Here is a 21,306-nt window from a genome sequence, read left to right as displayed (position 1 = left end):
CCCTGTTTCTGGTGGCAGAGAAGGGGGAAGGGGAAATATAAAGATGTGTTATGAAATCTGCTGGGTATTTTTCCTATATATTTCACTAGCTATCAATAAGGTCTGTTGCTAATTTAAAAATAATAGAACATAAACCCGGAGTATGTGAAGTTATAGTGAGTGCTGAAGTAAAAGAAGTTTTTAAGCTTGACATAATTTCCTATTCATTCTTTCATTTATCTTACAGTAGGGAAATGAGGAATTGGTTTATATTACTTCCCTGAGCCAGAAAACACTTTTAAATCGAAAACAAACCAAAAACCCCATCAAAATGAATGAACTTCTCTTACGGATAGTGTCCTGTTCCTCTTTTAACTTACTCTCTTTGATTCCTAGTAAGCTGTCTCTGGAAGAGTATTTTTCTTGTGGCACTTTTACGTGCTTCATTGCTATCAGTTTGGGGTCTAATGTGGCTTTCTGGAGAACTCCTAAGTTCTGCTACCTTCAGAAATACATGGGGGGAGGTAAATCTTGGGAGAGACATCTGCTAGAATGGAGACTGAGCCTCACAGCAACGCACACCCCCAGTCTCAAATGTTTAACAAATATTTGTGGGGTAACTATGTGGGTTTGTTTGGCTTATTTTTTTTTGGACATCATTGTGAAAAAGCTTTTTCATAGCCTAAAAGTGGAGGACGCTCAGCTCTTTGTTGAAGTAGCTATACCAGTTCTGTTCCCTTGTCACTCGGATGTCTGACTGTAGGGGGGGAGGATTCTACTCGTGTCAGCCCATGATGTGATCTCACTGATTACACAGAAAAAGCGGCGACATGAAGGTCCTTTCCAAGCCCAACCATCCTATGAAAATTCAAACCTTTGGATTTTCATGAAGCATTTATAGAACCTAGGTTGCCAAGTTGGATAGCGTGTTGATACCAATTTAAAGGTAACTCTGTTCCTAAATTGTTCTTCATGTATTTTAGGAAGCGGTCTCTGTGTGTGTTTGGGGGAGGAGGAAATCTAGAGTGTTCTTGAAGTGCAAAGCAAACATAGCTAGGTATTGATTTCTCTTGCAGAGTGAATTGTCAGGATTTGACTTTGCTGGTGTAAAGATCTTTTTCAGTTTAATAGTTGTGGCAATTTTTATAAGTGATGAACAGTCCTGGTATGAAAATGTGGCTTCTAGGTGTGCTGTTGTCTTGGTGCTGCTAATTAGATGTGACATTGAGCTGCTGTTTCACTCCCTGGCAGCGGCTTGTGCCCTCCAGCCATAAACAAATTGATTTGATGTGATGTGTTCAACAAAATAATCAGAAATAGATGTATGGTTGTGGAAATCTTTACTGGTTATATAGTTATGTGTTTATACTGCAGTGTTTTGTCCAGAACTTAATTGAAAACAAAGTGTGGTTTGGCTGCCTTTCTACGTAGAGAAAGATGATTCTATACAAAACCTTGGCCTCCTTACGGTGATTATTCCACATAAGCCAGATACAAAACCCCATCTTTTCTGGTCTTGGCAATGTAGGGTTTCAGAAGAAAACTGCTCTTCTAGCTTTACCAGTCAAAGGGTGGGGATGGGGGCTGCATGTAATAGGAACTTCATTTTGATACAGATCTTCTGTTTATTCTCTGAAGAGCCGTTACAGTGACGAATCAATTCTCTACATCTGCTCTAGTTCCTTTGGGTTTAACTAGTTCTGTGGGAATGCAGGTGTCTGAAAAATGATTGGGTCATGCAGGATATTATTGAGGCTTGTGCTTTTCTTTGATTAGCCACCTAGCCATTAATACCAATGAGTTGTGAAGAGGATAGTATGTTTATGTAGTGCAGGAATAACAAATTATGTTCACTTAATTTCAGATTTTATGATTACATTGGTTCTGGGTACAGGTGAGGTCCCTGTGGCTCAGCATTATTGATAAGTGTAACTTGTGTTACCCCAAATTGTAATGGTTTGTAGAGTATAGGGTTTTCTACATAGATTTTCATTCTCTTGTTTAAGTAACTGCTTAAATATAACGCACCTTTAAGTCAAGTGGCACTGCTTGATTTCCCTCAACTCTGCTACAAAACTTAATCAGATAATCCTGTCAGAGTTGAGGCTGGTGTCAGGGATGAGCCAGGCTTCAGGGCTGGGGCGAGCAGGGAAGGTCATTGCTGTGTCTGCTGCTTTTGCCTCTCTGGGGGCTTCTGTTGCACCCCAGCCCCAACACTGCTGCTGGCAGCACTGGGCTCTTCTGCCTCAAATCCTAGCACTTGGTTCAAGATTCCCAGGCAAGGAGTACTCCTGCTCCTGCTCATTTCAGAAGATGCACTGTACTCCAGGTGGAATTCTGCATGTAGCATTGCTGTTGCTCTAAAGAGAATACTTCTACTCCAGAACAAAATCAACCTATAAATAATAGATTTTTCCAGCAACATTTTTCCTTCAGAAATGTGACTTTTAAGCCCATTAGTGAGATCCAAGTGTTGTGGTTTGTATGCATTAGAAAGTAGCATTCTATATTTTATTTCCATAGAAGCCTATATGTGGTGCACGCCACTAACTCCAGTGGATAATAACTTTTCATATTTCTAGCCTTGATGGCAAAATTCATGTCAGTAATCAGGTAGTTAATGCTGCTGGGTGTGATAGTCAGGATTGTCGAGCAGTTCCTCTGGTTAGACAAGATAGATAACTCTTCACTGTGAATGTTATTTCCATTATAAGGAACTTTTACCTGATAGTCTAATTTTTTTAATTTATTAGATGAAGATTAACTATAAATTAGGTACTTCCAAGATAAATTTAAGTAATTACAATCTGGTTTAGAGGGTTTGTTTTTAATGCATACACTTGAAAGTAATAATTTTTTGATTTGTTTTTTTTTTCCCCCATCTTAAGGTGAACCAAAAACCCTGGGTGCACATATCCACAGTGCATAAACTCTGATGTTCTTATTTATCATCTTTATCTTTAATCTACATTGCAGCAATTCATAACAAATTTATACAAAGAAAACCATTAACTAGGTAAACTTTTGTGTTGGCTTGCTCTCACACACAGTGTCATTTAATGAGCTCTCTGTTCTTTTTAATATCTAATTTCAGTAACTTTATTTCAGTACTTGCTATATTTCAGTATTTGCTATTAGACTACCTAAGTTTTTAATGAAATATTTATGTGAAGGCCAAGTCATGCTTAAGCAACATTGGAGAAAGCCTTTTTGTCTATGAAAGACGTAAATGGTGATATAAGATGGGGAAGGGGAATCAATCTTTTCAATTTTTTTTTCGGGGCTAAAGGAAATCACCACAGTTGGGTTTAATAAAGACTAAAAGGATGTTAGTGAGTAAAAGCACTTAAAGAAGAGCCGCATTGATGTTTGTACTAAATTGCTCTTCAAAGAGGAGCTCGGCATTTTACCTGCTTCTGACACTTTGAAGTTAAAAGCTGGTTTTCTGCTGCCTTGTTTGTCTTTAACTCCTCCATTCGACTCCTGTAATTGCTGTTGGAAAGAATGCCTCAGCAATTCATGGTAATTGCTAAAGGGTTTACTTCTGGCATGTCACACAACCTGCTGCACTGTGCAGTTGGGAGGCCATGCTATTTTAGTAGTAAAGTCGGAGTAACCTCCAGTGTGTCAGACCTACTAAGGAAAATACCATGTAGCTCTTCCTTTTGGATTTTGCTGATGTCAAATGTTCCTTAGTGCTCATCAGGCAGACCTGTGGGTGTTTAACTTTACTGCCCTGACTGGTCACATTAATTTCAGACAATTAGCACAGGAATGAATGTGGTAGAGTTAGACAAGCGTGTAACATTGGCAATATTGTGGCCTTGATGAATTATTATGTTAAATATGATCTTGGTTCAATATGTAACTTGCTTCAGTATGAAATTACCATCATATTTTGTAACTTTGTGGTGGGGGAGGTTTGTTAAGGTGTCATGTAGAACAGAAAAAACCTGAGGTCCACCAGCTTGCTATAGAAGATGACTAGTAAAAATTATCCCCAGAAATGTATCCATAAATAAGCTTCTTCCTGAAAGAACCTTGAGTTGCACAGACCACAATTCAGGCAACATTAACAGTAAAAGGTGTAAAATCTCACCTCAATTTTTTCCACTCTTTTATTGTTATCAAAAAAATCTGTTGTTCCTAATCCACAAAAAGAGTCACTCTTCCAGACTTTGCTAAGGAAGTCGAGATAGCCAGTCCACTGTTTATAAGCCTGATTTCTGTGACACATCTCTGGAACAGCTTGTTTTGGTTTTATTATTAATGCCATGTGATTGTTTAAATAGTGTGCCACAAAAAAATCCCAACCCAACAGCAGTCACTTAATTGGGGTGGCTGAAATGTCATGTACCCATTAATGGGAAATTCTGTCCCTTAAACGCTGCTTCCAGTGTAGCTTGGAGAAAATTCTGCTGTGCATAAAGATAATTGAAATGGGGAAGAGGAGGCTAAGAACAATGGAAAATGTTGAAAATCTGAGATTCACACTCTTAGAGCAACTAAAGGTAGGTCCACACTGCAGTACCAAGTTACCTATACGAAGATTTAGTGCTGTCTCAACATCCAGTGTAGTGGACATCGGAATGCAGACTAACGGGTGTAAAGTCCGTGATCTATGTTACTGTTTTAGTCATAGGAGAGCATATGAACTGGTTGCTTACTGCCCACTTCCAGCTGCCAGTAGTAGCAAGTGTGTTGAAGGCAAAGGTGTTTGATATGTGTGCTTGGAGGTGTGTGTGTGTGATGCTTTTGATTATTGCTGCCAGTGAAGGGAAGAAGAAATGGGGATGTGAAGTGGTGCTTAAGTCATGTGTGTTGAGTTGGGAGAACAGCAGCTACAGTTTAAAATAAATGCATCTTTTGTTTTCTGGAGCTCATTTTTTTCACTACCTAAAGTCTTTAAAAGTACTATTAGGACTCTGGCCTCCTCCAGAAACCCACTGCAAACTGGACAGGGAACATTGTAAAGGCAAGGGATAGTTTAAGCATCAAACTAAGTGGTACAGGATGGATTAAGCAGATGTAGTTATGCACCATAATAAATAAATTCCATAATATCCCTGTGGAAATGGTAAGACTTCTATATTTTTATAGTCCTGTATGCCATGAAGCTTTATTTTTATTGAGGATAAATACGGTGAAAACTTATTCTGCAGTTATTAATTTTCCTGAATTTATTTTGGGTTTGCATGTTATATTTTTAATGGTTTTATCAAACTACTACTTTCAAAAAAACTGGGAACACAACATCTCTAGGTATGTACTGTAAAATTAATTGTTTAAGAACAGTAATCTGGATCTTCATGATTGCTGTTTGACAAATCATAGAATTTCTTTTTTGTCTTAAGGAACAGATATTTTTCTATTTTGCTTTTAATTTCTTATGGAAAGTCTTATACATATATAAAAAAATATTTTTATAAATTAAACTATTTTGAAAAAGCAACACCCCTCATTCTAATATCTAGTACAATTACATGTTTGTTCAACATATTATCCTTCCAAAACATTAGACAAATTAAAAAAAGGTGGGGAAAATCAAATCACCATGTTTGAAATTTAACTGACACAATGTAAAGCTGGGAATGGAGGGAAAATACATGAAAATTTTCAACCATGTCTGGTACTAAAGGTGGACGTTTGTTTGGTATGGAGGAAACATTATGTAGCAAGGAGAATGTAAATTACTGCAGAAGTCTTGATGCAGATTTTGGAACAGTAGCATCTTCAGATTTGAAGGTTTAGCTTCAGTTTTGGAAACAAAGAAATGGATATTTGTTCAAGCAGTCCTAGGAAATGCATTTTAACGAGCTATTTGAAAAAATGAATCCACAAATCAGACTAATTCTCAAGTTTGTAGATGTGCTTCCTAATTCCACAGAGTGGCTTCTAGCTGTGAAGCTTACAGATAGTTTCAGTGGTCAATAAGTAACCTTTTGCATTAAATTCCCTTCAACCTTTTCCTCATTTGTGAGTAATGGCTCTTTCTAGAGGTGGGAGAAAATAAATATTGGAGTAAATTTTCTGTGTAGAATGAATTTTATTCTAGATTTCCCTTTTCAGCATTTGTCACATTGTGCAATCTAGTTGTTGTGTAACTGCTAATGTAACTTTTAATTTTGATTCTTTTAAAACCCATCTGATCATTTCTGTCAGTATGTTGTGATACATCTGAGCCTGCTAAAAGAAACAAGAAGATAGAAGCACATGTACAATTTTAGGTAGCCAGTTTCTGGGTTTGTTCTTTTTGGGTGTGTATCTGGTTTTTCTGAGCACATCCTAACCAGGGAGCCTCCAGGGAGCCCATCTAGTTAGCGTGTTTGTGAGCAGAATTTTTAATGGATTTCTGTGCAGCTGTGTGAGTGTATCAATGCACCGACATACCTGTAAGACATAACAGTGAACACAGTCTATAATTGAGAATTAGTCCATATTTTATTGATTCCTGAAGTATTTAAGCACCCCAAGATCAATGTTAGCTCTCAAACTTTGAGAACTTTTTCTTCCTTCTGTTGTTGGGAGTTTTCCCTATGCCTGGGAAATTGAAGGGGTTTTATCATCACAGATTCCTTGGTCAAGGTCTACATCAGACACTTTCTATGTGAGATTTTCTTGACAGTTTTCCCCAGAACACTTCAGGGTTTATCCTGCCACGTAGACAGGAGAGAGCTGGAAAAAGATTGGAAAAGGTTTGTGTTACTCTGGCCCTGTAGTTTTCGCTCTGGGGTGTGTGTCACAAAACCAAATATCTACTCAGATAAACCATAGATGGAAATCCTCTCAAATAAGTAATTGAGTTTGGAGTCTAGTGTTACCAAGGAGTGTATCATGAGATTGGTGGTACCTCTTTCCTTTCTCTGCCTCCTCTAGCCCATATAAATAACGTAGCAATCACATTGCTGTGAAGGACATATACATAACTACTGCATTCAATAACAGGGTTGGAAAAAAGCAATAATGTTAATGTCCATATTTTAAAGATACATGCCAAAGACCTTTTTTTATTAATCAAAATTCCAAGCCTTGAGAATGGAAGGAACTGCTTCCTAGTTTTGTACTTCAGTGTTGGGGTGTTTAATGTAAAAATATTCCTTCCTCTCTTCTCTCAACATGCAGTGTTAGCTGAGGGGAGGATGTAATAGTTCACAGGCATGTTTGTAGATGTGATATCTTCTCTTTCTTCAAAACACATTAGACAATTCCTTGCAAGTAATCTTAAAATCCACTGTAGTAACTCTGATGGGTTGGGAGGGGGGGGATTATCTACAGTACAGCACCGACACGGTGTCAATTTGTGATACATATGACAAGTTACATACCACTTATAGGGAGTAAGAAGTAATTGTATAAAACCACAGTTTTTTGGTGAGATCAATTCAGGGAAGTAAGATTTCTTTAAATGTGCTTGAGTGATCAAACTTTTGTAGGATTTGGTCAAAAGAATGTGTTGTGATTACTAAATGGCAATAAAGCTTTATTATGTTAGCACTTCATAAATAGTTAGAGTACAATTAAGCTTTCCAAAAATTTCCATGTCAGTTCCTGAGAATAAATAACTTTTAGAAGAGAAAGTCTTATGCTGTAATTATCATGCTTAATTTTGGGACTGTTTGTGTGCATCTAATAGTTTTTAAAATTCAGCTGAATGCTGTTGCACCACTAGTAATAGGTTGTTATACATAGTTTTCGAGATGTTAACATCTCTATTGAGGGATATTATTTAGTATACCTTGTCTTAGAACTCTGAACAGAAGTGCTGTTTGTAATGTTAACTTACATTGTGGTTAGGGGACTGCAGTGTTACCGATAACATTCATAACTATTAGAAAATAACTTTGTAAGTAGAGTTTTGGAAGCAAAGAGTAAATGACATGGCATCACATTGCCCTTGCCTATAAAAAGGATGTTTGTTTATCGTCTCTTCAAATTTGCAAATTCTTTCAGACTGATAACAAAGTGTGTGGAGATTAAAATTGCATCTTATATTGACAGTCATGTAAATATTTGGCTATTTAAATGATCTTAACAAGCTATAAATTTTTGAATAATCACACTGTAGCTGTGGAGTTGAGTATCAGTACATTAAAAAAGGTTGGAAAATTGATTTTCAGTGACATCCAACATCTGCTAGGCTTTCAGTATGACAAGGCTGAGGTAAGGAGAGGCTGTGAGAGGCAGCATAATTTTTTCTCACATTGTATTTCCAGAGCACACTCCCCATATTGAACTGAAAGTACTGGTGGGGTTGTGCTCTGCAGCGTCTCATATACACTGATGCGTGTAAACGAACTGAAGTGTGTCCTGTGAAATCAATGCTTATAGACATCTTCCTGCAAAAGTCAGGCATTCACAGCCCCACATCAAAAGTGTTGTATTAATTTTAAAGTCAATGGGCATCTTGTATCATCTTCTTGCGTTTTCTGGTGTTTTTTTCTTGAATAATAAACACTAAGGAAATTATTTCTTCTTCTTTTTCCCCCCAAGATAGTAAGTTTTGTTCTATTCCATCTTAATTTCAACAAGTATTTAATAAATAGTCAGAGGATTGCTTCTCCCTCTCTCTTTTTTTTTTTTAATATACAAGTTCTGTGGCACAGTTTAGCTCTCACACTTTTGATATAAATTGCTCTGAATGTATGCCTGTCACTGCTAAGTAGTTTTATATGCTTTGTCTTGCTCCTTACTTAAGTAACTTAAGTTACTTAAGTTTATAGGAACTAGTAAACCAGAACTATTTAATAGATCAAATTAAAACGAACTTGCTTTAATATGTTATAACTAGCTGGTTAACAGCAGCAGTCTTCTGTGATAATAAATGTCCTTTCATTATCAGTGATTTTCTTCTAACCTCTGTGTCATTTAGCTAACTTTTGTCATTCCAATATTTCATGTTCTGGTAGATATTTGCCTCTTCATGATGCAGAGAGATACTGGAGATACTGGTGGTGTTACCATTGGGTGGAACTTGGAGTTTCTGAAAAAAAAAAAAATCAAGGAAACTGTTCATCTGGTTTGGCTTGATAAATAAACCCAGTTTACTTTATGAAAAACGTTATGATTGTGCCAAAGTTAATAAAAAATTGAGATGAACTTTGCTTGTTATGTTCAAAGGCACTCTCCTTCCAAAAACAGCTTTCTGTCAGATACTGATGGTGAGGAAACTTCCGATATTCCAGCAGTGAGTCACACATGCTGCAATCTGCAGTCGGTGTCCCTGCATGGGCGCCAAATGTTCTGGGATACCTAAGTGTCTTTGGTCTCAGCTGTTGACTGTTCCTTTCATGTGGTCTGGCCCTGGGGAGGGAGGGAAGGGTGAAATGCTGGTTTCTAGTCTTTTACAGTAGAGAATATTTTCATTGTTAAGTCATACACTACTGAGATCTTCTCAAAGTAGTCCTTGGATTCAAAGGAAGCTCGGGAGGATGAGGGTCTGTGCTGACAAATGCTAAGAAAGCTTTTGGTAACTATTTTTCCTTTTAAACTGTCTAATTATGCCTTTTCCTGTATCTGCTCATCACATAGTTTGCCATGATTGCATATGCTAACAGTAGTAGAGGACACTGCTGCTTTTCTTCAAAACACTGGATAGTGCAATACCAGCTCTTGTTTTCCTTCTGACGTTCCCTTTCAAACAAGGCTTGTTGCCTTTTGAAGAATGGGTCTTTAGAAATCTTATCTCCACTTTGAATGTGTGAGAAAATATCTGACTGTAAAAGAAAGTAGAATCATGGAACCATAGAATGGTTTGAGTTGGAAGGGACCTCAAAGATCATCACAGGTTGGATTTGCATGAGGTAAGTCTTGTGGTAATGTTACAATGGTCAGCTTCCTTCAATAGTTGAATGTTTTTCTGATCTGCTCAAAGACTGGTTGCACAAGAGTTATCTCATGTTGCAAACAAGCTTACAGCAACACTTCTTCTGCACTGATGGAAAACTAACAGACCTAATGCCTAACTCTAATGCCTTTGATATGCTGTGACTTTAAAACATCTTGTCTTACTAATTAACTCCAGTTCTGGGCATTGTGATCCAGAACTAATGTAAGAATTCAGAAGAATCTATATATCATCAAAATAGATGCATCCCTAAAAGTGTAATTAAATGGCCAGAATAACTTAGTGTTAAGAGGAAAATCATGCTATTCTGTGTGGGGTTTTGTTGTTTGGGGTTTTTTCTCCACATTTCTGTCTAAGCATTCATTTCTGCTCTGAAATTCTCTCATTAAAGAGCTTTATGCTGAGAAAAAAGAGAAAAATTAGTGCTAGAATAAAAATTAGAAATGGTTGTAGTTTGCTTTTCAGTCCTTTCTAATATTCATGTTTGTCAATGTTCCTTAAGTGGGTGTTTACTTTCTGATCTTGGTTATAATAGTTTTATTATCTGTTCAAGCTCAAGGATTTGGAAAAAATTTTCCAACCTTTATCATTTAGAACAAGACATTCAAAGAAACCATCATAGGAAAAGTAAGATTTGAGTACATAGGCCCTGTGGCACATCTCAGAAATAATGGCTCCTTGTTTGATGATAATAGAGAGCTACGTAGCACAGGGGAGTGATTTCCTTTGGAAAGGAGTGTTTGTGGTGCAGGTTTATATTCTGCCACTGCAAATTCATGTCACTTGTGGGTTTGTCAGTGAAAACATTCAACTAGTGTTGTTTGGAGTTGTGGCAATTGTTAATGTTGTTTCCATACAGCACGTGCAACATTTATGAATTGCTAACTTTAAGCCATATTATGTATAAATAAAACAGAAGAGTAATGATTTTCTTCTTTTAAAAAAGTTTCTCTTTTCTTCCACGGGTATTCTTTCTTTGTTTTATAATACTTAGGAGTTTATAATAAAACTTTTAATAATTTTAATTCTGTATCAGCATTTCTTTGGTGGGAATGACTTTTAATTAAAACCACTGCCACCCACCCTCCCAAAAAACCCCACAACCTCCTACCACACTTCTTTCTGTAGGGAGTTACTTGTGGGCATTACAGAAGAGCCTTGAATCTTGACTGCAATTAAGCTTATATTTGGTCTTGTTATTTTTACATACATTACTGGGTAATGACAATAGACTTTAAAAAAGGCTGAGAGAAAACTTTTTTGGCTATGGGAAATGCAGAAAATTAGTGACAAAGCTTTGAAAGGTGATGGAAGCCTGCTTTTTCTGACTCAACACTGTTCTTAAGCAAACTGTTCAGTAGTGCAGAATTGTAATTTTATATTAAGAACTGAAAAACAATTTAAAAAGCCAAGATTTGCTATTATGATTATAGGAAAAGACTGAAAAACAAGCAGCCGAGGAGAGTCATGTGCTGAAGTAATCCACTTCATCTGTGGAAAGCTGCTGTTCAAAACTAAGCAAACGGACACATCCTCAGAAGAGGAGGATCGACTCCAGACAGTTCAAACATTGACAGTTGAATAGCAACAAAGTAAATGCAGAAGGATGGAGAAGACTGTTTACCTAAACTCAGTAAATTGAAACCAAATATAAAATTTTCTGTGGAGGTTTTCTACAAACAATGTCTGTGTCTCTGTTCTTGGGAAGCAAAAAAGCAAATTAAACTTCTGTACTCGGAGCTGAAACACAGACTGTGAGTTCTCCTTTCACACAGGCAGAATGTGCATTGGTGGAATGACAGTAGGCAATCATTTGAAACAGTCCAGAAAGAATGTGCTTTAGGGAATAAAAGTATAATTTAAAATTCATTAAGGACAGTCTTTATTAAGAAACAAGTTGCCAAAGGTAGTAGACACTGAGGTGTTTAAACAGCAGACCACTGCTTAGCTATACTTTTTCAACAGGGACTTCCAAATTGTAAAATCTGTGCATGGGCATGGGATGAAACTACTACAGAGATTGCACCTCAGTTTACTTTTTTTAAGAATAAGATACTTGAGGTTACTGGATTAAAATTCATCTTGTATTTATTGTGGAGGATAAGATAAATGAGAAAAGGGTTCTGAGTATTTGAAGAAACGTCTAAAGCTATTGTTAATGTAGATTTGTTATGAATGTGATTTGGCATTATGTAAGTACATAATAGTTTTCTTGCTGCAAAACCCTTTTGAATAGAGTGCTGACAAACTGCTCATAGTAACAGGTTTTATAACACAAACATGATATATTCAAAGTGGTACCTGGATTGATGGCTCCATACTGCTTTTAACATAACTTTTTCCCAATAAAATGGATGATGAGGTCATGTTTAGTTGCAGCTTTAAAACTGGGCCTTTGTGTTGAGTTGTGTTGCCTTACTGCTAATGTGTATTTGCATAGGTTAGCTCAGGATTGTTATTAGTTGTGTATAATCTATTGAACTGATGTGTATGTGCATACACTTACTGAGAGATACATGTGTTTATTTTGCTGACAATTCCTTCCACTGCTCTCTAGTTGTGGCATATTTGGCTCTTCAGCACTGGTGATGTTTGGTTCAGCCTTTCTCCAAAGGTGTAAACTGGGTTGTCAGGCAGTTAAATCCACTATGTGATAATCTGTTCCATAAAATCAATGGATGACCTAATGTAATTTTTAATACCAGTTGTATAACTTTATTTCAACATTAGTAACCACAAGTCCTTGCAGTCAGCCTAATCAACATACTCTTAACTCTTAAATTCTTTCTCTCTAGGCAGAACTAGTGAAGGGGAATCTGCAAAGTGTTGGGCTCACACTCCGCCTTGTGCAGTCCAAGGAAGAAGATGCAGGGCATGTTGTCATTGAAACCGTGACTCCAAACTCACCTGCTGCAGCTGCTGATCTACAGAGGGGAGACAGGCTTCTAGCAATTGGCAGTGAGTAATCTGTGTTAGCCTTTGAGATGAACGTTGTCTTACAAACTGGGAGGATGATTCTATGACATGTCTGCATACACTTTAACTAGACTGCCTTTATCAACAGTTGCAGTTACACCTGGTGTTCATAATGAAACTTAACTTCTATTAAGCTTGTCATTCACTTGATTCATTTTCTTGCATATTTATTTAGTCTTTGCTAGGTAAGAGCCAAAATAAAGTTGACTAAATTTTGGAATATAAACCTACTTGTCTAATAGCAATGCTATGAGGTTCTATACTTAATTTATTCTTGTGATGTTACAAAATGTGCTTAGTTTACCAAGAAAAGCAGAACATTTTACATCCTAGGCCTGCATACTCAGCTTTCAACCTAAAGATTAAATAAAATATGGGACAAGTACATATTTTTACTAATAGAGTAATTGTCTGAAATGTCCAAACAACCCAAGAAGATCATCTGAGTACTCTATAGTATTTTTATATTTTTAGTATCAGTGTTTGTCAGCTCAGACATGTAGGAGCCAAAGTGTTGTTATGCAACCTACTCTGAAGTTCTCAGATTTAGAGAACATTTGTAACTGGCAGATAAGTGCTGTGTTGAGGCAAAAAGTTACCCTTGACTTCTGCAGGAGAGGGCAATGTGTGTGTATTTTTCATAAAGCTGCTGGATATTATGAAGTGGGTTGATACTAGTTTATGTTCCACAATTTTTTAAATTAGAACATCTTCAGATACAACTCGACTACTTTTTTTGTAAGGAACCTGTCACCAGCAGAGAACCATTACCATAAACCACAATCAGAAATGGACACTGGATATCTCACTGCTTTAAACTTTAATTGGAGGGTACCTATAGAATATAGCAGTAGACAGAAGGACAAATAACCCACTATCCAGAACAGTGGCTGATCAGTGGAAGGAGCTGATAAAAACCTGTGTATGATCAGTAAGAAGTAATGCAATGTTTTCTATTCTACTGGTTGTTGTGAGACTAAGTAAAAACATTATAGAGCAGGAATCATAAGTAGCTTAGTTTTTGGGGGTTGTATGCTGCCCAGGGATTTATGAATACTAAAAAGGTTTGGGAATATCACTGCATGTTGGTAACACTTATTTCTAAAGTGTAGGTAGCACTGATAAAATAGAACTTAAACTGAAATCACTCTAGGGTTTATCTCACAGTGTGAGCATGCTGGACTATTTATGTTAGTATTTTTTTCCAGCTACTGAAGTAATATAGTTGTATGATTAAGATGGAAAGGATCCCTCTGTTAGGTTTGAATGAAGCTCTTCTGTCATAATTTACTTTCTCCGTTAGTGAGCAACAGCATTATTGCCACTATGAAATATTTAAACATGTTTCTTGACTATTTTTGGCAATTTAGATTGTTATACTAATTAAAATTTAACAATTTTTGTCTTTTTTTAATAGGTGTTAAAATCACATCAACTGTCCAAGTGTTGAAGCTTATAAGACAGGCTGGAGACAGAGTTTTAGTCTTTTATGAACGGCCTGTTGGGTATAACCAGCATGGTTCAGCACTGCAGGATGGATTTGGGCAACTGGAAGACACTGCTTTCTTGACACAGCCAGAAGATGAACAAGGTAGTTTATCAACTGATGTTGATAACAGAGATTTTGATTCAGAATTTGAGGACTTAGCTTGTGAATCACCTGACCAAAAAGAAGATCTGCCAACAACGCCAAGTCCCAAACGTTCCGTAGTAATACTTGCTGCTAAACCACTTGGAACTATATCTCCGATTCTGAATCGAAAACTGCATTTAGGAAGCTATCAGACAACATCAAAAACGCAACAAAAAGATGGAGCTAAAGTGGCAACAGCCAAAACTACTGATGGTTCAGATGCACCACAGCAATCGGGTAAACAATCACAAGGATCCGGTACTAAGCCTCCTGTGCCACCTAGGCCACAAAGTAAGCCTGTTCTGCCTGCTGGTGAAACTCAGAATCTGTTAGAAGCTGGAGGTGTAGCCTCTGAAAAACCAGAGAGGCCACCTCCACCTGCAAATAACGGAGAGAAATGTACAGAGAAGGTAGTAAAGAATAATGATCAAATAGAGGACCCAGTGGTATTGAAAATACCAACAGCACCAAAGCAAGATACATTAAAAGATGGACTTTCAGAAAATGCACGTGGCTGCAAAGATAGTGGAGATGATCATCAGCCATGGGAGTCGCCAGAAATTCCTTACAAAATCCGGCAAGGCCGGTGGCCGAGGACGAGAACATCCTCCTGTCTGTTTGAAGTAGAAGGATACCATAAGTACCTTAATGTTGCACTGTGGTGCAGAGACCCTTTCAAAGCAGGTGGCTTTATCTGCTTAGGATATGCAAGTATAAAACTTGAAGAAATCGCTTTAGATTGTATAGCTACATCCTCAATGGAGTATATTAGAACATTTAAACTGAATGCTCCTACGCCTAAAGCAGCAGTCACTACTAGAACAGCGCTGCGGAATCTGACAACCCATAAGGGATTCAATGAAAAGTTTTGTTATGGTGATGTAACTTTACACTTCAAATACCTAAAAGAAGGTGAAGTTGACGACTCGAACTTTCTCCTGGAGAAAGAAAGGGAATGTCACTTGGAAGAAGAAGCTCGTACGCTTCAGAAAGAGGATCCTTACTTGGGACAAGTGGTTCTTGCGGAGAACAAGCATAACTTCCAAGACACTCAGTTTCAGAATCCAACTTGGTGTGATTACTGCAAAAAGAAAGTGTGGACTAAAGCGGCTTCACAGTGCATGCTCTGTGCTTACGTTTGCCATAAAAAGTGTCAAGAAAAATGTCTGACTGAGACACCCTTTTGTGTAGGAGCTGAAAAGCGACTTGATCGAACTGTGGGAGGCTGTAGAGCAGAAGGACAGGAAACTCCCCAGGCTGCCCCCTCTCGTGTTGATTCAGAATCTAAATCTGTTAACAGAACTACAGTGTTGACCAGGCATATCATCAATACAAGCACCCGCTTTCTAAACCTTCGTCAGGTCCCCAAAGCTCGCCTTTCTGAGCAAGGAGCAGAGGTGGTGGAACCTTCGCCAAAGCACACTCCAAACACTTCTGATAACGAAAGCAGCGATACCGAGATCAGCGGGCCGAGCAGCCCTTCCAAACGGGCGGGAGGCACTGGGATAAAGCTGGTCCGAAAGGAGGGTGGTCTAGATGACAGCGTCTTCATTGCCGTCAAAGAGATTGGACGTGATCTCTACAGGAGTTTACCCACGGAGGAGCGTTTTCAGAAATTGGAATATATGTTGGATAAGCTGCAGAATGAAATAGATCAGGAGCTGGAAAACAATAATTCGCTCGTTAAAGAAGAAAAAGAGACAACTGATGCAAGGAAAAAGGCTTTGATTTCTGCTGCGCTGGCCAAGTCGGGTGAAAGACTGCAGGCCCTTACGCTGCTGATGATCCACTACAGAGCGGGCATTGAGGATATAGAGTCCTTGGAGAACATGTCGTCAGAGCGGCAGTCCAAAAGAGTGACTAAAGATTCAGAGGAACCCAATATAGCAGAAGAAATGGATAACGAAGATGTCAGTCTGATGGAGGCTCCAACATTCAACATCATATCAGAAGAGCCAGTCGATCCACCTCAATCAGTAGACTGATATTTACATATTTAGCCTTTGAAGGAATTGACTAAAAAAAAAAATACTTTGCACTTAATTACACACACAAATTAAATTAAAACACTGGTATAATGTACATGCCCTGCTTCTCCAGTTATTTGCCTGTGTAAGAGTACAGCTAATAATGGTTCTTCTCCAGCTACAGCACCATCATTTTGTTAAACTGGCTGGTTAAAACTGCATTTGGGGTATATATTGGAAATTTATTTTTAATAACTTATTTTTATTTTTTTCTAATTATGTAACCTTACCATTTCACATTAATGTGTGTGGCGTCCTTACTGTATTACTTGTGTCCCCTCCCTTGTTGTTGTTTTTTTTTTTAAGCTAGTGTTTTCAATGGGAAACTTGCAGGATTTTCAAAATGTTTAGTTTCCATTGTATGGTTAAAAGAAAAAATAAGCTTGTTGCATGCCGAAGCTGATGACTGTCACAGAAGTCACTGAGGGACCAGGCTTTAAAACATGGATCACAGTTATTGTATGTCTTCTAGGTAGCTGTGTATTTTTTGCCAAACATATCATGAAAGCAAACAAAAGGTCCCATTTTTGTTTGTTGATATTTACTGAAGTTAACATTGCGTATCACTTGTTTTCCATATTTTGTTAAATACAACAACTTTTCATTGTTGGTAATCGACATCAGATATATTAATGCTATGCTAAAAACAAAATCCTCCTTTAGAACTGTTGTATGCTGATGGAGTAATACTAGATATCAAAGTCCATGCCAGTATCTCCTAATAATTTAATTGGGAATACTTTTGAGGTAAGAGACTGGTTGCCTTCCAGAAGTATGTTTAAGTGTTGTATTGCTTGATAACCTGATAAAGGAAAACTGTTCTTAACGTGAGTTGGAGGTTTCATTGCATTCTATGAAAAAGCTTGTAATGACAGTTTAAGTAATTTTTAAAAAAGATAAATATTTTGCTGCAGACTTTCTCAGTTCAGAAAGCTTAAGGTACAAAATACAAAGTAGCTGAACATGTTCTCTCAACGCTTTTGAGTAATCACATAGTGGTAAGTTGCATTCAGCTTCTTGCACAGAAGAGACAGTCTGAGCAGAAGGGTCACCTTTGTCATAAAAGTGTCCTAAAGTGTATATAACATGTTTTATTTGAGTCTAAACAAGTGAGTCCAGTAGAGATGAGGAAGAATTTCAGCCAGCAGATTTTGAAAAGAACTGTCTGGTCTTGTGCTATGTGTAAACTGTGGATCTTCACATCACCTGGCTGAGGCCGTTGTTCTTATTTATTTCCTGTAAACATGTCTTGGTTTCATCTTCTGTGTATAGAAATGCTGTATAAAATACCATCTTTACTTTAGGTACTGTGTTTAGGTACTGGTATCACTATCACTGGTAGTAGGAGAAAATCAAAAAGTAATCCTTTACGGAAATGGAGTTGAATCCAAGGTGGTAAAATAACTCGTTAAAATTTTCAGGCAGTCCCTAATGTACCTCTCCATTAAAACCTGCTTCTCAGTTTATTTTGTGATGGGCAAAACTAAGAAGCAACGGTTTTCAGGTGGAAAAGCATCCTTGTGCTTCTGAACAGAATGGTTAATTCCACTCATGCAACTACTTGCACTTTTCTGTGAGTTCTGGGCAGTTGAATGCTTACATAGTCGATGTATGGAAAACACTATCCATGCTAAAATAGGCATGTGACACACTTCTGAAATTTAAGCTTCAGCAAATAATCACACAAAATTTGCTTCCCTTATTGACTAAAAGTTATTTAACCTGTACTTGCTTGAGATGCGTGTTAAGACTTCCCCGCTCCATTATTTCATTGGCTTACCATTGGTGGTGACCTGCATTCAGTCTCCATCAGTGTTTGCTCTTACAGACTATAGAGGTTTTCAAATATATCCAAGCACTTCATTTAAACCCTGGTACACGTGAAGGAGCTGTGAAAACAATGCAGATGCTGATTTCAAATAAACATAATGCATTGAGTTTTAAATTGACTTGTGTAACATGGTGGGTGAGAAAAGCTGGATATAGTTTTCCTTGTATAGTGTTGCTAATGAGGATTGAAAGAGGTAAATTTAAAGGTAGTGCAATATTTTTAAACATACCTAATGGGAAAAGGGCAAAATAGTTGTATTTTAGTGATAAGAAGGAAAACACAAATTCCTGTCTGGCATTAATTACAATAAACGGTGAATCTCGAGGGGTAAGTTGTAATACTACATTCCTGATGTAATCTTTGCTTCATGCTTGACTGTAAATAGCTGAAAATAAAGAATACCACAGAAAACAAGAATATCTTGACTTAATGATATCTGAATAGGTGGCAGCTACACACATTTGCAGAAGATCTGCCTAATAAGATTTTGTTGGCTATTATTTTATCATGAGAATAAGCTTTAATAAAATAGTTTTGCTAAATTATCAACTCCTTTGCATTGTGTTAATATGTTTTTTTAATAAAACCCACACTTGTATTGCCATAGTTTATGATCTAAAGCCACTACTTAAAGCAGAGACCCTGGGGAGAAAAGCACGTGTTTTTGCATTAAATAAAGCTACTGATTGCTGGATTAATTGGACTTTTAGGCATTCTATTTGCATATGTGCTTATTTTCATTCTACATGGTTTAATAGTAGGTGTGAATGTCTTTCAGAATGGTGATTCCTGTTGATTCTTTGTGAGTCTGGAGACTTTCATAAAAGGCAAAGGCTGTCCATGAGTTAGTTCCCTTAAGACCTCCAAGTGCTGCTGCAGCCACGCTGCTTGTTCAGGTATTGGTGACAGCAGCTACCCCCAGAGTTATGTTATGGATTTTTGTGTCTCTTTCCTGGCTGGAGTTACTACCTGACCCTCAGCAGAAAGGGTTTGATTACTTATTCCTCCAAAAATCCAAAATGTAGAGCTGCTAAGTATCTTTTTTGGGGGGAGAAGGTGGCATAGAGACCAAACATAGGTGTCTGCGTGGCTCCTATCTCGTCTAACTTCTGGTGGACCAGGTGTGGAGCCAGGCTGACCAGGTGTGGTGGGTTCCTGAATTTTGGTGTGCTCAGAAGTACAAAACCAAGCCATGAAGTCATTCTATGCTGCTTTATTCAATATTTAAATTGCTATGTTTGCATTACTCTTATACTTGTGAATTTAAGCAATACATTTATTTTCCACCTGGTAAATAAATGACTGGTGGGAAATAATTTAGAATTACAACATTGGTGTATTAGTTCCAAATATAACTGGATTAACTTTGATATTGACCCAAAGCATTCAATGAAGCAAAGCCTTTCACACCTTTTAAGCCTCTTAGGGTTTTTTCTTGGAATCTTCACCCTTATTTAAAGCACATACAGAGCCACCCCCTCATTATGCACCTTTTGGCCTTAGTGTTTCCTAAAGTTCAATCTCAGGCCAGCAGCTACATGGCAGACTTGATGTTTGGAAGCTGTTATGGTTACTTAAGCAAGTTGCATGTATTTATGGCCTAGAATGAGAGTGTTTGAGTTACAAACATATTGGAAACAAGGAGTGTTTTCCCACAGCCTGAAAAAAATGCTTTGCCCCCCCCCCCCATATACAGTAAAACACAGTGTGTAGGGCAAATTGTGAGGGGGATTCATCTTTCTTTATTGTGTTTACTATGTTACAATAGATCATGAACTTCTTCCAGATAACTTTATTTTCATGTGGTCTGAATGCATAATCATTGACAAAACAATGCTTAAAGTTTGATCCACTATATCTTTCATATTTTCTGACCATAGTATGTACACTTTACAAAACTATATGTAAACATAGCATCTATACTGTGGTACGTAAAACATCTGCAAGTGCATGAAAGAAGGCACATAAAGATTTAAATTTTACAAATGAAGAGATACACCATGGTTGGTAAGGATGCTGGGATTGCTTTAAAACACTTTCTTTCCATGTCTGGTTTTTCTTGGTGCAGATAGGGACTCCCAGTACAGTGCTTCACCTGTGTTAGGCTGTGTCCTCGAATGTTAGGAGATACTGGCAACAAACTGGTAATTTTGTGGTTATTTTTAGCAAGATTGAGAATTTTAACTTATTTTTTTTAAAAATAAACATCTGTTGGATTTCTAGATGTGACTGTGCGAATGCAGGTAAAACAGTCTCTTGTTTCAACCAACCCATGTTCAGTACATGCTACGGCTGAATACTGGGATACTGGGGCTTTTCTTAGCCAGTCACCTAAGAAGCATCTACAAGAAAGTTGAGAAGTGTTAAAAGTAAGAGATTCAAAAAAATAGAAACATAAGAAGTGTCTTCATGCTGTTCTTGTTTCCTCTAAGGAAACAAACAGTGCTGTGGGTTTTGGGGACTTCCTAGTGCATAACTGGTTAACTAATGAAAATTTCATTAAATAGTGCTAATTACAGGCCTCTGTTTAGAATACTCTTTTCCCTGACACTCCATGAGTGGTAAGGAGCTCCTTGTTTAAGTCGGCAGAGAATCATGCCTTTAATTTAATGTATGACCTAAGGTTGATCAAAACAGTGACAGTGCTGTCCCTGCTCTGAATTCCAGCCTTCAGCTCCTCTCCCAGGTTGGATGGGATACTGTTCTCTGAGCTTTGCTCTTTTTTTTTTTCCCCTACCCCTTCCAATTAGTTAAGAAAGCCCTGAGCTCCTGCCAGTAACTCATGACTCCAAGCAAACTAGGAAATATTGTATGCCTGACTTAAAAAAACAAAACCAAAATAGTAAAAAATCATGTTTATACAGATTTATACTACACATTTAATAAAAATATAGTATAATATTCAATAAAATTAAATACACAAAGATTAACACTATAGAAATCCTCTACAAAACTCCCCCCCTCCCCATAAGGCAGTTACCAGTCTGCTTTGTGACCATGGGCAATGAAAAGGATA

General features: G+C 37.5%; 1 protein-coding gene across 1 annotated transcript in view; it reads left to right on the top strand.

The window, feature by feature from the left end:
* PDZD8 (PDZ domain containing 8) overlaps positions 1-16,488 on the top strand; it is a gene marked incomplete at its 5' end in the record, with an annotated part of 57,928 nt that extends 41,440 nt beyond the window's left edge. The window contains 2 exons of the mRNA XM_084264809.1: positions 12,619-12,781; positions 14,217-16,488. Of these exons, the coding sequence (XP_084120935.1) occupies positions 12,619-12,781; positions 14,217-16,417 (2,364 nt within the window). The 3' untranslated portion in view covers positions 16,418-16,488. The remainder of the gene's footprint in view (positions 1-12,618; positions 12,782-14,216) is intronic.
* Positions 16,489-21,306: the final 4,818 nt, after the last annotated feature.

The sequence above is a fragment of the Gallinula chloropus genome (genome assembly GCF_964237585.1).
Source record: "Gallinula chloropus genome assembly, chromosome: 5".
Lineage (NCBI taxonomy): Eukaryota > Metazoa > Chordata > Aves > Gruiformes > Rallidae > Gallinula > Gallinula chloropus.
The sequence above is the reverse complement of the archived record's forward strand: the minus strand, read 5'-3'. Positions and strand labels throughout refer to the sequence as shown.